General features: G+C 47.1%; 1 protein-coding gene across 1 annotated transcript in view; it reads left to right on the forward strand.

The window, feature by feature from the left end:
* The first annotated feature begins 1,106 nt into the window (after positions 1–1,106).
* Positions 1,107–16,417, forward strand: part of LOC144493692 (cytosolic 5'-nucleotidase 1A-like) — a 33,026-nt gene continuing 17,715 nt past the window's right edge. Inside the window, exons 1-4 of the mRNA XM_078213047.1 lie at positions 1,107–1,310; positions 1,420–1,587; positions 4,053–4,182; positions 10,554–10,676. Coding sequence (XP_078069173.1) covers positions 1,173–1,310; positions 1,420–1,587; positions 4,053–4,182; positions 10,554–10,676 — 559 coding nt within the window. The 5' untranslated portion in view covers positions 1,107–1,172. The remainder of the gene's footprint in view (positions 1,311–1,419; positions 1,588–4,052; positions 4,183–10,553; positions 10,677–16,417) is intronic.

Here is a 16,417-nt window from a genome sequence, read left to right on the forward strand (position 1 = left end):
CTCTTGGGATTGTGTGAATGGCCTTCTTCCTGCCTCACTTCACCTGACGAAGGAGCAGCATTCCAAAAGCTTGTGATTTCAAATAAATCTGTTGGACTCTAACCTGGTGTCATGTGACCTTGATTCCAGAGTTGAGAGGGTTGGCTTGTGAGGAGAGACTGCGTAGACTGAATCCCCTTTATTTGATTTCAGAAGAATGAGGGGAGATCTTATAGAAACATATAAGATTGTGAAGAGAATAGATAAGATAGAAGCAGGGAGGTTGTTTCCACTGGCAGGTGAAACTAGAACAAGGGGGCCTGGCCTCAAAATAAGGCCAGATTTAGAATTGAATTGAGGAGGAACTTCTTCACCCAAAGGGTTGTGAATCTGTGGAATTCTCTGCCCAGTGAAGCAGTTGAGACTAACTCATTGAATGTTTTGAAGGCAAGAATGGATAGATGTTTGAACATAAAGGAATTAAGGATTACGGTGAGCGGGCGGGTAAGTGGAGCTGAGTCCACGAATGATCAGACATGATCTTATTGAATGACGCAGCAGGCTCAAGGGGCCAGATGGCCTACTCCTGCTCCTAGTTCTTAGGTTCTTATAACCTCGCATCTTGTCTGGTTCAAGATACTGTGATTGCCAATGGACTCATACCAGAGGAATTTCTAACCTTCAGATAAACATCAGAGACTTGTTATCTCTTGTCTTTAAATTTTAATGGGAATAGCGCTCTATCCTACAGTGCTGTCCTGAATGACCTCGAACCAGGTCGCGTAAAAAAGATGAGAACATGGAAATAAATACAAACATACATCCCCAAATCCACCAGGTTGCTGCTAAGAAATAAAAGTACTTTTCTGGGGGATGGGCAGAAAACTCCAGGGGAAAATTAATTTGCTGGATTGTTTTGAAGAAGGTAGATCAAGTTCTTTTTTTAAACGTGTTGGATCTTCAAACTTGGATTCCCCTTCTCCCTGTGGGAAGCTGCCATTGAGCACAGCTTCCCTGAGCCTGAGAGCGTCAGTGCTGTGGAGCCAGCCCCCCTCTCTCTCACACGCACACAGAATCATGGGTGCAGGAACGCCCATCAGAAAGCTTGACACTTCCTCATTGCTGTTAACGGGAGTTTCCTTTCGAATAGCAGACGGGGGTTCTCAGCTCTTAATGCTTTTACTTCAATAATAATGAGTGAAGAAAAAGTCAAAACGCAGGCGGAAGCTCCCGGCGCCCTGACTCAAAGCAAAGAGGAAGGAGGCTCTCGTGATTGGAAAGATGCACAGAAAGAATTTGAAAAGCTACGTTCCACAAAGAAACTACGGACTGTGAGTACAAAGGAGGGGAGGGGGGAATGAAAGGGCTTCCTAACAAAACAGAAGGCCAATGAGATCATTAAAATGGTGCATTTATTAATTCTTTGCCCCCCTCTGCTAGCCCAAGTCTCAGTATGCCATCACTATCGCCGTGTCTTCCCGCTGCCTCTTCAATATGGTGGAGGAAAGGAAAATATACGAGACGGCCGGAGTGGAAAGTTATGTGAAATATCAACAGGAACACGAAGAGGAACCGCTGAAGCAGGGGCCGGCTTTCCCCTTAGTGAAGGTAGAGCAGATTTCTGAGCGTCCATGGTTTCTTCCCTCTTTCATCCATCCATCCATTCCGATATAAACCCACGTTGTCAAATTATTTGCATGATTGCAATGTTTCTTTTGCACTGTACCTCTTGAGAGGGAGGTTCCTCTATTGTACAATTGCCAATGCAGACGTGTTTCGAGGAAATACGTTAGCTTCCTCCAGTCACAAATGTTACACAAGCTGCTTGACTCAAATAAAGGCAGAGTGGGTGAATCCTGCGATGGTTCTCTCGAAGGCCGTGGGATGGGTTCAATTAGCTGGACCTTCAGATGTGGAAAAGGGCAATGGTGTGAATCACAGACCGTGCTGAAAGCCCTGCTTCAGTAACGTCAACCCATGCCAGCCCCTATCATAAAACCACAGAGAGATTTTGAGTTCCTGTCAGATATGTGAGGCACTTGGGAAGGGTTTGGAAAAATAACTAGGCCTACTCTGTGGGTAACTTGTGGAAAAAATAACAGTGTTCATTTTAAACATTCAAATCTTTTTATAGAATTCAACCAAAAAGTGAAAAGAGTGTAGATTATGTGCATGTCTCTCCATATGCTGGAATTCTCCCAAAATTTCAAATCAAAAATATATTTTAAAATCTAATCCTGGAAAATTATGAATATTTCATTCTGTAAATTTCATCATAGAATCCCCACAGTGCATAAAGGAGGCCATTCGGCCCATCAAGTCCACACCGACTCTGTGACAGAGCATCCCAACCAGGCCCATCCTTCATCCTATTCCCTTAACTCCATGCATTTACCCCACTAATCCCCCCAACCAACACATCTTGGGACACTAAGGGGCAATTTAGCATGGCCAATCCACCTAACCTGCACATCTTTGGATTGTGGGAGGAAACCAGAGTACCCTGAGGAAACTCACGCAGACACTGGGAGAACATGCAAACTCCACACAGTCACCCAAGGCTGGAATTAAAGGCTGGCGCTGTGAGGCAGCAGTGTTAACCACTGGGCCACCGATCTATTTTATAATATATGGAAATTTGCAGAAAGGGTAAGCATATCCCTCCTTTAAATAAAAAGATCAAAACTGGACACAGTAATGTACGTGGGTCTCGCCGACACCCTTCAGCATTGTTGCAAGACTTTCTTCTTGTTATACTCCATCTCCTTAGCACTTAATGCTCACATTTCATTTGCCTTCCTAATTATTTGTTGTACCTGCAATGCTAATGTTTTGTGTTTACTGTACAAGAACACCCAGATTTCTCTCCATGGCAGCATTGTCGCTTTGCTGCATTTAAATAATTACATATTTTGCTTCTCTCTTCTTTCTTTCAATGTAGTTAACCTCTCATTTTCCCACATTTATAACCCAGCTGCTTTTACTTTGCCCACTCACTTAACCTAGCATTCCTTTGCAGATTATTTTTTTTTCCTCACAACTTTCTTCCATATCTATCTTTTCTTTACCATCAGTAAATTTGGCTGCATTACACTTGGTCCTTTCATCCAAGTCATTAATATATATTGTAAATAGTTGAGGCTCCAGTCCTGATCTCTCTAGCATTCACTAGTACACTAGTTAGTTTGTCAATCTGAAAATAACTCTTCTTTCTTGACCCACTTTTTCCTGTTAGGTTGCCAATCCTTTATGCATGTTGGTATATTATCCTTAACAGCACAAGCTGTTACCTTGTGTGGTAACCATTTACGTAGCATGTTGTTGAATATCTTTGGAAATCCAAATACACTGCTGGTTCCTCTTTATCCAGCATGCTAGTTATATCCTCAAGGAACTCCAATAAATTTGTCAAATCCAATGTCCCTTTTATTGAAACCACTTTATCATCTTCGTAAAAATGTTCTGCAACTTCCTTAATAATGGATTTCAGCACTATTCCAATGACAAATGTTAGGCTAACTGGCTTGTGGGTTCATGTTTTTTGTCTTTCTGCTTTGTGAAATAGAGGTGTTACATAAGCAGTTTTCCAATCCGTTTGGACTTTTCCACCAGAATCTTAGAATTTTTTGAAAGATTACAACCAACGCAGCCACTACCTCTGCAGCTACATCCTTTTAAGACCCCAGGATGCTGGTCATCAGGTCCAAGGGACTTGTCAGCCTTTAGTCCCATTAATTTGTTTATTATTTTTTCTCTAATGATAGTGATTATTTTATGTTTCTCCGCTTTGCTCCCCAACACCACTGATGTTCTGCTTTTATTGGGATGCACTTGGTATGTTCTACTCTGAAGATCATTTAAAACAGAATTGGATAGATATTTTAAAAGGGTCAATGTAAAAGCATACTTGGCAAGCTAGCAGTAGCAGAGACACAACAATGCAAATGGTCTCTTTCTGAGCTAGAGTGTTTATGATTAGTTTGTGGGTTTTTAATGAAGATCTTGAACCTTTCAATAAATTGAGGGTTGGATCATTACTTGTGTATGTAAAAGAGTGAATTGATTTCTTCCAGGCACTGGAAACTGTTAATTTACGTCTACGTGAGCTTTACCCAGACAGTGACGAAATATTTGACGTAGTTCTGATGACAAATAACCATGCCCAAGTTGGAGTGAGGCTAATAAACAGCATCAATCACTATGGTATGTTCCTGAGGCTCGCTGGATGTTTACCTGCATCGATATACATTGGATTTTATTTTAAGTTTGCAGTGTAATTTTTCTGCTACCTTCCCCAAACACGTGCCGCAGATTCTTTCCACTCCTGGTGCACCGCCTTGTTCAGTGAGAAGAGGTGGCTGTAGTAACTGTTTGCTTTCATGGACAGCTCTCTGGAACTTTACTTCAGCATGATTTAACTATTTGCCAGTAGATGCTGCTGATTAAGTGAATATGCCCAATTGCACGATACACCCATGAAATAAGTTGCTTTGAAAGAACTCAAAGTCAGATGATTTTAAGTTAAAAGTTACCATTATCTGGGTGGGGACACTGTAATTTATTTAGTATGTTATTACACATTGATTTTTAAAAGCTGAGTTTTCAACCACTCAGAAGTCCAGATGTTTGAAGAGGAATTTAAAACACACCTCTTAAAACATCTGGCCTTTTGAGTGGTTGAAACACTCGGTTGGATTTTCCTCCCACAGTTCAAAGATGTGTAGGTTAGGTGGATTGGCCACATTAACTTGTCCTTTACTGTCTCATGATGTATACATTAGGGGAATTAGCTGGGTAAATATGTGAGATTATGGGGATAGGGCCCGAGTAAGATGCTCTGTCGGAGAGTTGGTGCAGGCTTGATGGGCCAAATGGCCTCCTTCTGCACTGTAGGGATTCTATGATTCTAGGAAAAAATGAATCCTTCATTTAAGAAGGTGGAGAATGGTTGAATGTTGAAATTTTTGACCATGTTGTAAGCAGCGAAGGTAATTTTTATCAATAAGACTATCGACATATCTGATGTCAACTTAAATGTAATGCTCCCAGCCATTAAACATCTATAGTTTTATTTGAATACCATTTTTATTTGCATACCATTGATATAGCCCATAGCCATTTGGTGCACTTGTAAAATCCATGTAAAACATACAATGTAGTAGATGCATTTACAGAATTGCAATAAAGTTCAATCTACTGAAATGCTTTTTCAAGGAAATTAAGTAACTATGTTTCATAGAATCCCTACAGTGCAGAAGGAGGCCATTGAGTCTGCACCGACCGCAATCCCACCCTGGCCCTATTCCCTTAACTCCACATATTTACCCTGCTAATCCCCCTGACACTAAGGGACAGTTTAGCATGGCCAATCAACCTAACCCACGCATCTTTAGACTGTGGGAGGAAACCGGAGCACCTGGAGGAAACCCACGCAGACACGGGAAGAATGTGCAAACTCCACACAGACTGGAACTGAACCCGGGTCCCTGGCACTGTGAGGCAGCAGTGCTAACCACTGTGCCACCATGCCGCCCCTTTTTTGTGTTTATTTGTGCTAAGCTGCTTTTGGTGTATTCAGAGCAGAGTGGGCACCATGGCTTGTGCATGTTTCCCACGAGCGAGCTTAGAAGGGCTAAAAGGGGACATGAGAAGACTTTGGCGGATAGGGTTAAAGAGAATCCTAAGGCGTTCTATAGGTATGCCAAGAACAGAAGGTTGGTTAGGGCAAGTTTAGGGCCAGTTATAGATGGCAGAGGGAAGTTATGTGTGGAACCGGAGGAGATTGGTGAAGCATTGAACCAATATTTCTCTTCGGTGTTCACGCAAGGGGACATGAATATAGCTGAGGAGGACACTGGGTTGCAAGGGAGTAGAATAGACAGTATTACAGTTGATAAGGAGGATGTGCAGGATATTCTGGAGGGTCTGAAAATAGATAAATCCCCTGGTCCGGATGGGATTTATCCAAGGATTCTCTGGGAGGCAAGAGAAGTGATTGCAGAGCCTCTGGCTCTGATCTTCAGGTCGTCGTTGGCCTCTGGTATAGTACCAGAAGATTGGAGGTTAGCGAATGTTGTCCCATTGTTTAAGAAGGGGAACAGAGACTTCCCCGGGAATTATAGACCGGTGAGTCTCACTTCTGTTGTCGGCAAGATGTTGGAAAAAATTATAAGGGATAGGATTTATAGTTATTTGGAGAGTAATGAATTGATAGGTGATAGTCAGCATGGTTTTGTGGCAGGTAGGTCGTGCCTTACTAACCTTATTGAGTTTTTTGAGAAAGTGACCAAGGAGGTGGATGGGGGCAAGGCAGTGGACGTGGTATATATGGATTTTAGTAAGGCGTTTGATAAGGTTCACCATGGTAGGCTTCTGCAGAAAATGCAGATGTATGGGATTGGGGGTGATCTAGGAAATTGGATCAGGAATTGGCTAGCGGATAGGAAACAGAGGGTGGTGGTTGATAGTAAATATTCATCATGGAGTGCGGTTACAAGTGGTGTACCTCAGGGATCTGTTTTGGGGCCACTGCTGTTTGTAATATTTATTAATGATTTGGATGAGGGTATAGTTGGGTGGATTAGCAAATTTGCTGATGACACCAAAGTCGGTGGTGTGGTAGACAGTGAGGAAGGGTGTCGTAGTTTGCAGGAAGACTTAGACAGGTTGCAAAGTTGGGCCGAGAGGTGGTGGATGGAGTTTAATGCGGAGAAGTGTGAGGTAATTCACTTTGGTAGGAATAACAGATGTGTTGAGTATAGGGCTAACGGGAGGACTTTGAATAGTGTGGAGGAGCAGAGGGATCTAGGTGTATGTGTGCATAGATCCCTGAAAGTTGGGAATCAAGTAGATAAGGTTGTTAAGAAGGCATATGGTGTCTTGGCGTTTATTGGTAGGGGGATTGAATTTAGGAGTCGTAGCGTTATGTTGCAACTGTACACAACTCTGGTGCGGCCGCACTTGGAGTACTGTGTGCAGTTCTGGTCCCCACATTACAGGAAGGATGTGGAGGCTTTGGAGAGGATGCAGAGGAGGTTCACCAGGATGTTGCCTGGTATGGAGGGGAGATCCTATGAGGAGAGGCTGAGGGATTTGGGATTGTTTTCGCTGGAAAGGCGGCGGCTAAGAGGGGATCTTATTGAAACATATAAGATGATTAGAGGTTTAGATAGGGTGGATAGTGATAGCCTTTTTCCTCTGATGGAGAAATCCAGCACGAGGGGGCATGGCTTTAAATTGAGGGGGGGTAGTTATAGAACCGATGTCAGGGGTAGGTTCTTTACCCAGAGGGTGGTGAGGGATTGGAATGCCCTGCCAGCATCAGTAGTAAATGCGCCTAGTTTGGGGGCGTTTAAGAGATCCGTAGATAGGTTCATGGACGAAAAGAAATTGGTTTAGGTTGGAGGGTCACAGTTTTTTTTAACTGGTCGGTGCAACATCGTGGGCCGAAGGGCCTGTTCTGCGCTGTAATGTTCTATGTTCTATCTCCAGCGACGCACCAATTTAGTGAGTCATTTTCATGAGTCCAACTCAAGGGAGTATAAGTAAGAACAAATTCCTCAGCGATAACAATCAACACAGATAGCATCTGAGAGATTCCTCAGCAAAGGGGAAATACAGGTTGTAAAGCTAATTAATATATGAAGGGAGGTCACTGGATTTAGAGGCACGGACTAATGCTGTGGAGGCAATATACCATGGCTAATCCACCTAACCTGCACATCTTTGGACTGTGGGAGAAAACCGGAACACCCAGAGGAAATCCATGCAGACATGGGGAGAATGTGCAAACTCCACACAGATAATCACCCAAAGCCAGAATCAAACCCTGGTCCCTGGCAATGTGAGGCAGCAATGCTAACCACTGTGCCACCATGATGCCCTTAAATGTAAATTAAGTTGATAAATTTGGAACTAAAAGCTAGTCTGATAGTGACCACAAAACCATTGTTGATTGTTGCAAAACCCATCTGGTTCATTAATGCCCATTAGGGGAGGAAATTTATTCTGGCCTGGGTAGTGCTAAGCTTCTTGAGTGTTATTAGAGCTGCAATTAACCAGACAAGAGGTGAATATTCCGTCATACTCTTGACTTCTGTCTTGTAGATGGTGGACAGGCTTTGGGGAGTCAGGAGTTACTCGCCACAGAATCCCAGCCTCTGACCTGCTCTAGTAGCCATAGTATTTTTAAGGCTGATCCAGTTCAATTCAGAATGATGGCCCCCCGGATGTTGATCATGGAGGATTCAGCATTGGTAATGCCATTGAATGACAAGGGGAGTTGATTAGATTCTCACCTGTTGAATATCCTCACTGCCGGGCACTGGTGTGGCATGAATGTTACTTGCCAGTTATCAGCATTAGCCTGAATGTTGTCCAGCATTGGTACCCTAAGCTCTGCCATCGTTGAGGATGGCAATGTTTGTTGAGCCTCCTGCTTCAATTAGTTGTTCAATTGTCTAGTATTATTCATGGCTGAGTGTAATAGAGCTTTAATCTGATTTGTTGGTAATGGGATCGCTGAGCTTTGTGCATTGCATATTGTTTTTGCTGTTTAACAGGCGCGTAGTTCACTGTTGTAGCTTTACAAAGTTGGCTCCTCAAATTTAGCTATCTACTGCTCCTGGCATACTCTTCTACACTCATTGAGTCAAGTTTACCCCCGACTTGATGATAATACTAGTAATGGTTGGGTGAAGAATATGCCAGGCTGTGAGGTTATAAATTGTGGTTGAATATAATTCTGCTGTTACTGATGGCCCACAGTGCCTCATGAATATCTAGTTTTAAACTGCTAGATCTGACCTTGGGTGGAGTGGGGGCTGGGGCGGGAAGGGGCTGCGGGGTAGGGATGGAGGATGTTGGGAGCAGGGGGGGGAGGGATGGTAGATGGCAGTCAGTAGCAGTTTTCCTTGCCCATGTTTTCCTTGATGTCCTGAGACTTCATTGTGTCCCAGTCCATGTTCAGAACTCCCAGGGCCACTTCCTCCTGGCAGTATGCCAATGTACTCTGGTTTGTCGACAGTTAAGATTGTGCTCCTCATGGGTGACAAATATCCATGTGCAGTATATTTTGTGCATTACAATGAACAGATCATCCATATGTGCTATTTTGTGAAAATGACAGAAATTGATCCCTCCCCTTTCAACCTAGGCAATCGCACGAGGCATAGTTACTCAACATCTAGAGTTTTATCAGGTTCCTCTACTCTCCACTTCTAGTTTCTTCCCCGTCTTTTGGTCAGAATGGAGAATTTGAGGTCTTGGTTTTCACATGATGTAGGGTTGCCCACTACAGGTGAGGGACCTGCAAGGCCAGGGATGTGGAGGCCCCAGCAATTTTAACAGCTGGAGGCTGCATCCAGGAACAGGTGCTTGTGGGATAGTCAGGAGGAGGGTTAATGGGCTGGGTTGCAGGGAGGGCTGTCAGTGAGATTCGGGAAAGTGGAGAGAACACTATTGGCAGAGGAGAGTTTAACCCAATGTAACGGAGGTGCACATGTACCCCAAAGAATAACATCTTTAAGCTATACTTCCTGGGTCTCTTTTAACCAGGATCCATCTCACAATAGGTTTGTCTGACTGAGCAGCCATTACCGGCCTCCAGGTTAGGGCCTTCAGATAAAATTACAGATTGTGTCCTGATATTCAAACCTGTTTTACTCATAAGTGACCTGCCATATGTTAACTGTTCCCCACCAAGTTTCTCCCAGTTATAACTTGGATCTGAGCCTCTCACAATGACAAGTGTAACTAATACCTTGCTGAGTCATCGGGTCACATTTCTGCTTCCACTTGGAAACAGCAAATATGAAATGAAAAGAGAGAAATAAACTAACACTTGCTTCATAACTGCTCAGCTTCTGAAAGTGTAATGATAAGAGTTAAGGTTAGGTAGATTGGCCATGCTAAATTGCCCCTTAGTGTCAGGGGGACTAGCTAGGGTAAATACATGGGGTTATGGGGATAGGACCTGGGTGGGACTGTGGTCGTTGCAGACTCGATGGGCCAAATGGCCGCCTCCTGCATTGTAGGATTCTGAGAGTTATTGGGAGGGCGCAATTCATGCATTTCTCCTCTATATCCCTATATATTGAGGGAATGTGTGCAATGCTCATACTGTCTGCTTTGAGTTTGGACTCAGAGCAGACAGCATGAGTATTGCACACATTCCTTCAATCACAGACTAAAGCACAAAATGGAATCAGATGAGCCTTTACTTGCATTACAGAACTTGGGTTGAAGGTGCGGGAGGGTGGGGTAGAATGACACATTCATGTACAATGCATCTACTGATATGATTTTTGCTGAAGATTGACCTTTGTGCAACATAGATCTGGCCAGCTTTAAATAAAATAAATACTCACTGGCAGTTCCTGCAGGCTGTTATTCATATAGGTGATAAATTAATCTGGGAGTACTGGCTTTGTAATAGGATGCAATTAAACACACAATATATGTATATTATGAAAAAGATTTAATTGATGCATGCTTGTGAATTGTAAAATAATTTGAACAGATTGTAAAAGAGAGCCTCATCCTAATAATATTCATTTTGATCTTTTTTCAAACAGATTTGTCAATTGAAAGATTCTGTATGACGGGTGGAAAGAGCCCGATTGGTTATCTGAAAGCATATCTCACCAATTTATACCTTTCAGCAGATTCTGAGAAAGTGGGAGAAGCAATAGAAGCAGGTACGGAATCAACAGCTGTACAAATTACTGTAGTAAGTGTATGGACAAGAAACCATAACCATGTCTTTAATCAGCACAGCCATAGCTGCTTGTTTCATGTGTGCGGATGAAATCTTAGCAAAAGGGTTTCCAAAAGGAATTAATTTATCTTAGACCATGAGATATTGGAGTGGAAGTAGGCCGTTCACCATCTATTCTGCCCCACCATTCATTGAGCTCATGCTTGAAATGGTAATCCTCAGTTCCACTTTCCCGCCTTATCCTCGTAACCCTTCATTCCCTTACTGATTAAACATCTGTCTATCTCACCTTGAACGTACCAAATGAAAGATTACCGGTAGTTGCTGCATTGTAAATATTCTTTGCTGAAGGTGTTTAGCTCACTATTGAAATGTCTTCTGATCTATTCACACTATGACACTGAACAAAATATTACAAAATAATATGGAATTTTACGAGATTTTTTCTAAGTGTCCAGCAAGCGTGAAAACGGGAGAGTTTCTGATCCGCTTTTTGGGAGAATTTTCACTCCCAATTTTATGCACCTAGTCTTTGAAATTATGAGCTAGACCATTTCTTACCATGAGAAGCAAAGGGCCAGCCAACAGCTCAGATCAGAGCCAAACTGGCATTGCGCAGAAAAAGCTAAAAAGAAACAGCTCTGCTGACAGAACCCCCCCCAGGGCCAGATACAGCCTCCCCCCGCCCCCCCCCCCCCCCCACCAACCGCCTTTTGCCCCCCCGAACCAATTGCACATGGTCCCCTCATTGCCACCCCCTGGCCCCAATGGCTGAGTGACGTTACCTTCCCTCTCCCCTGCCCCCGATCATCACAGGGGCACAAATTCCACCCCTGCCCCATCAGCACACCTGCAAGGGCTGACTTGGCTTCCGCTCCATGGCAACAAGGCAAACTGCATTAAACTTGCTGGAATCGCTAACGGGCACGTGACTCACCCAAACTGCCTGCAGCTGACCTGCCCTAACAAGGGACAGCTCCATAAAAACCCCAGGGATGGACAGACAGGCAGACAGTGCAGGAAGAAATAGCCTCCAGGATGACAACCTCCCGATTTTCGGATGCAGATCTGGCCAGTTTGCTGGAGGCAATGGCAGCAAGGCGGGACACCCTCTTCCCCCAGTAAGACACCATCCTGGAGGAAAGGATGGAATCACAGCTTGGGAGGCGTTGACAGCATGTTGACAGCAGTGCCAGGGCACTGACCAAGAGAACCGGGAAGCAGCACTACAAAAAACTGAATTATCTCATCCAGGCAGCAAGGGTGACTGTTTTACCTCATCTAGCATCTTCCCCCTAATGACCCCCTGATCCCCCCCACCCCCAGCATCCTGCATGCTTTCAGCCCCTGACCCCCAAACACCTCCCTTCTCCCACCAAAGAGTATCACAACCTTTGCCCTCTAAGGGCCATCCCCAATACCCTGCAGGACTCGTGCCATCAGATTTTACTTGGCTCCTTCTGTTGCCACAGGAGAAGAATGCCCATAATCACCAGGAGAGGGCAAAGGCAGGGGGTAGTGTTCCTGAGATGCGGGTCCTTAGCTCCTTTGAGGAGCGGGCACTGGAGCTTGCAGGGGAGGAGAGGATGTAGACCATTAGGGGCAGCATGGCCGGACTGGAGCATAGAAGTGAGTACCTGCCAATCCTCCACTCGTTGGAGAAATCTCAAGTAAGTTGCATGCAGCCCAGATTCCTCTCCCTCCCTTGCACTTTACCTTGTGTCCTGTGCTGCAGGAAGGGACCCCAACATGCCTGGGCCATCTGACATTGCAGCCCCCACTGCCATCCCACCCATCCTGCCCCTGCCAGCTTGGAAGACTACTCGGAGGAAGCAAATGAAGGCACCTCCAAAGCTGGCACCAGTTTTGCGTCAGCTTCCATCTCGCAACCCACCATTCCAGAGACTTTCACATCGATGGGTCAAGTTAGTAGTGAGGCTTCTGGGTCACTCTCCGGTGTGCATGACACATCTGTTGATGTACATCGGGTGGAGGAGGGAACATCTGAAGCCTCTAGCATGTGGGGGTCTCCCGGAGGCGAGGACTCAGCTGGCCCCAGGCTACATGCTGGTCCTCTGAGATCACTTCTCCCTCAGCTGCTGGAGATGCAGCAACAGAGCCAGGGAATGCAGGAGGGGCTGACGGCCACACTGGACCGACTGCGAGGTTGCTGGGAGGAGTCCCAAAGCTTTCAGGCGGACCAGCTATTGCCTGTCTTGCGTGCTTCCCAGGCCAACACTGCAAGGGTGGCATCTGCAGTGGAAAGCCTGGGGCAGGGGATCCTCACCATGAGTGGCAGGCTCCAAGTGATGGCCGAGTCACAGCAGGCTACAGTGGAGTCCCAGAGGACCACAGCTGAGTCACAGATGACCACAGCTAAGGTCCTGAACAGGCTTCTCGAGATTCTGTGACCCATGGTTGAGAGGCTCGAGAGCTTGCAGGAGATCCAGTGACACAGTGCTGAGACACTGTGCCCCTGGGTCTCCTGCAAGCACAGTGTTGAGAACGTAGCCCAGTCACAGAGGGTCATGGCTGAGGAGCTGCAGAGCGTTACCTAGTCTCAGATGGCACTTTCTGCTGCCATTGTCAGTGGCCCCCGACTCAGAGGGCCATCGCAGAGGGCTTGACCACCATGGCAAGAACGCAGGTGGTCCTCCAGTACTGACAGGGCCAGGTGATGCCGGAGCTTCTAGAACTCACTGCAGAAGCACCGCCGTCCCATGGAGTTACCCAGGGGCCCACAGGAACCCCAAGGGAGGAGGAAGGGCTCGAGTCCATGCCGGGCCTTCCAGCCAGGAGACTGTGGCTGTGGCTACACCTTCTGACTCTTCCCTTCTTGACACCGAGGCATCTCGGGGGCAGCGGGATGAAGAGGGTGTCATGGATACATCCTTGACACCTGGAAGCCGGCCAGGGCCTTCAAGGTCTGGGCCCTTCAGAGGACATTTGCCGAGGGTATCACCGGCCACGGGGTACGGTAGGCAGCTGGCCACCTCCACCTCCGATGTACATCCTGGGGAGACACCGCGATGTAGTGGTAGGCCACATAAGTTTAGGAAGTTGTGGCGGCACTAAGATGGCACGGGTGAAGGGCAACACTTGTTTGATAGACTATTTCGGCACTTTAAAGTCTCACGTGCATATGTTTTTATAGCCTCCCTTATTCTGAAAGCAATATTATTGGCAGCAAAAAATATTATTTCATCTCAGACCTGTGACTAACTTGACCCTAATTAGCTTCTAATGGGAATGTACTAACCCCAACAGTCGTCGGAGGGACCCTGCACATTGTTGTCAGTGGGGGAGGCCCCTCAATGCACTGCTACTGAGAAAATCAAGGCGCTCAAATAATTCATTAGCTACGTCCAGCATCTGCCATGGCATTCCCCAGAACCCATGAGAGATTTCCTCCCCCCACCCCATTCACCCCGGGGCCATGCATGAGTGTTTAGTGTTCTCTTACCCACCATTCAGACGTGGGCCCAGGTGCCAATGTGCATGCAGAGCTCAGGTAGGCTTCAGACTAGTTTGTGCATCATCACAGTGGCGCACAGCGAGTCATCACCCTCCTGCCTGCCACAGAAACTCACTAACACAACGTACCCAGGCCCACCACTCTGGTGTGACAATGTTGCAGAAGATAGTAGGACTCCAGGGTGGGGCAGGGGGATTGAACGCATGTTCAGCAACAGAGCCCTTAGTGACCAAAGTGAGTGGCGATCAGGGCCGCCTTCGCATGCCTAACCTTTGCTGCCGCCAGCCCTCCAGCACCTGGGTGGTGTTGCTCATCGTCGTCCTCTTCCTCCACCTCCTGCTGGGCGGCCTCCACATCGTCCTCCTCCAAAAGACCTCCTTGCTGCTGCGCCAGGTTGTGTAGGGCACAGCACACCACTACAATGCAGGGTGATATCAGGGGGCTATATTGGAGGGTCCTGCTGGAGCAGTCTAGGCACCTGGGCCGCATCTTGAGGAGCCCTATGGACTACTCCACTATTGAACGGGTGGCAACGTGGGCCTCATTATATCGGGTCTCTGCATCAGTCTCAGGCCTCTGCACAGGCATCATCAGCCATGTCCGAAGCGGGTAACCCATGTCCCCCACAAGCCATCCCTGCACCCTGGGCTCCTCCTCAGGAGGACATCGAAACTCCTCAATATAAAACTGTCGTGCACGCTGCTGGGGTGTCTGATGCAGACGTGCATGACATTCAGCTGATGGTCACACAGCAATTGAACATTTATTGAATGGAAGCCCTTTCTGTTTGTGAATCTTCCTGGATTCTTCACTGGGGTCTTGATGGTGACATGGGTGCAGTCTATAGCCTCTTGCACATTTGGCATGCTCGTGATGGCCGCAAATCCTGCAATCCAGGCTTCCTCCTGGGCCTGGTCTAGGTCAAATTTAATCTACTAGCCAGCCCGGGCGTACAGGACATCCGTGACCTCCTTCACACAGTGTGGACGGATGATTGGGAAATGTCACAAAGGTCTCCACTGGTGGTCTGGGAGGACCTGGTGGCGTAAAAGTTTAAGGCGGCCGTCACTTTCACAGCCACCAGGAGTGGGTGCCCCTTCGTGCCAGGTCCTGCAAATGGCACGGAGCCAGAGCCATCAGCAGCACATGATGTCCGACAGTTGCTCGAAGGATATTCGCGTGTTGAACTGCTGGGCTCTCCATTTCCCTCCTTCTCCTGCCCCACTCTTGGGCAAATGGCAGCGATGTCCTGCCTCTGACTGCTGTCTCCCTCTCGTCCTGCGAGTGGTAAGGCCCGGACCTCCTGTGCCCACAATTCATCCTCCTGCTCCTCCTCCTCCTCAGCTCCAGCAGCAGCCAAAAGAATAGCAAGAACAATGGGTTCCAAAAGCTATCTCGTCAATCTGCAGGAGGAGGAGTGGAATTTGGGGAAGGGGAGAGACAGGTGGAGAGGTTAAAGAACTCTGCTCGCCTCCAGGCCAGCAACACTCCCCACAAACCCCCAGCATTACACTCTACATATCCCCCCTACAGACGCCCAGCAACACACACACACCATACACTCCCCATACACCCCCTCCCCACAGACCCCCAGCATCTCACACTCCCAATAACCCCCCCCCCCACAGACCCCCAGCAACACACTCCGCATACCACCCCCCCTCCACAGACTGCCAGCAACACACTCCACATACGCCCCCACAGATCCCAGAATGGCAACACAGCCCCCTCTTCCCCGCCCCCCCCCCCCCTCCATTGCCCCCAAACTCTCAAATACACAGCCAGCAGTGGCCACAGACAGTGCTGCTTGACAAGTCCTGAGGCTGCACCACTGCCACTTCAGAGAGTTTCCAGCCCATCCCCCCCACCTGCAACAGTGCTTGTTGCTGTCTGCAGTAGTACACAGAGTCAGCGCGAAGACCCGAGTCCGTGATGGGAGTCCGAGATTGGACCCTGTCAGCAACAACAGCCCCCCACACACTCGCAGGCCACCCACTGCCCGCCCCCCCCCCCCCCCCCCCACCAAGACCTGAAACACAACATGGCCACCACGAAACAACCCCCTCTGAGCAGTACGGAGCAGTTTGAACCGATCCGGCTGCAGCGAGCGAGGTGGTTAAGGCAGGTGAGCCGGAACGATTGGCAGTGAAACTCGCTAATGACATTGTGATGAATGCAAAAAAATGCAAATTGACATTTTGGACGGGCTCCCAATCGCACCCATTATTTTTCTTGGTAAAATGGGA

Source organism: Mustelus asterias, chromosome 5 (genome assembly GCF_964213995.1).
Source record: "Mustelus asterias chromosome 5, sMusAst1.hap1.1, whole genome shotgun sequence".
Taxonomy (NCBI): domain Eukaryota; kingdom Metazoa; phylum Chordata; class Chondrichthyes; order Carcharhiniformes; family Triakidae; genus Mustelus; species Mustelus asterias.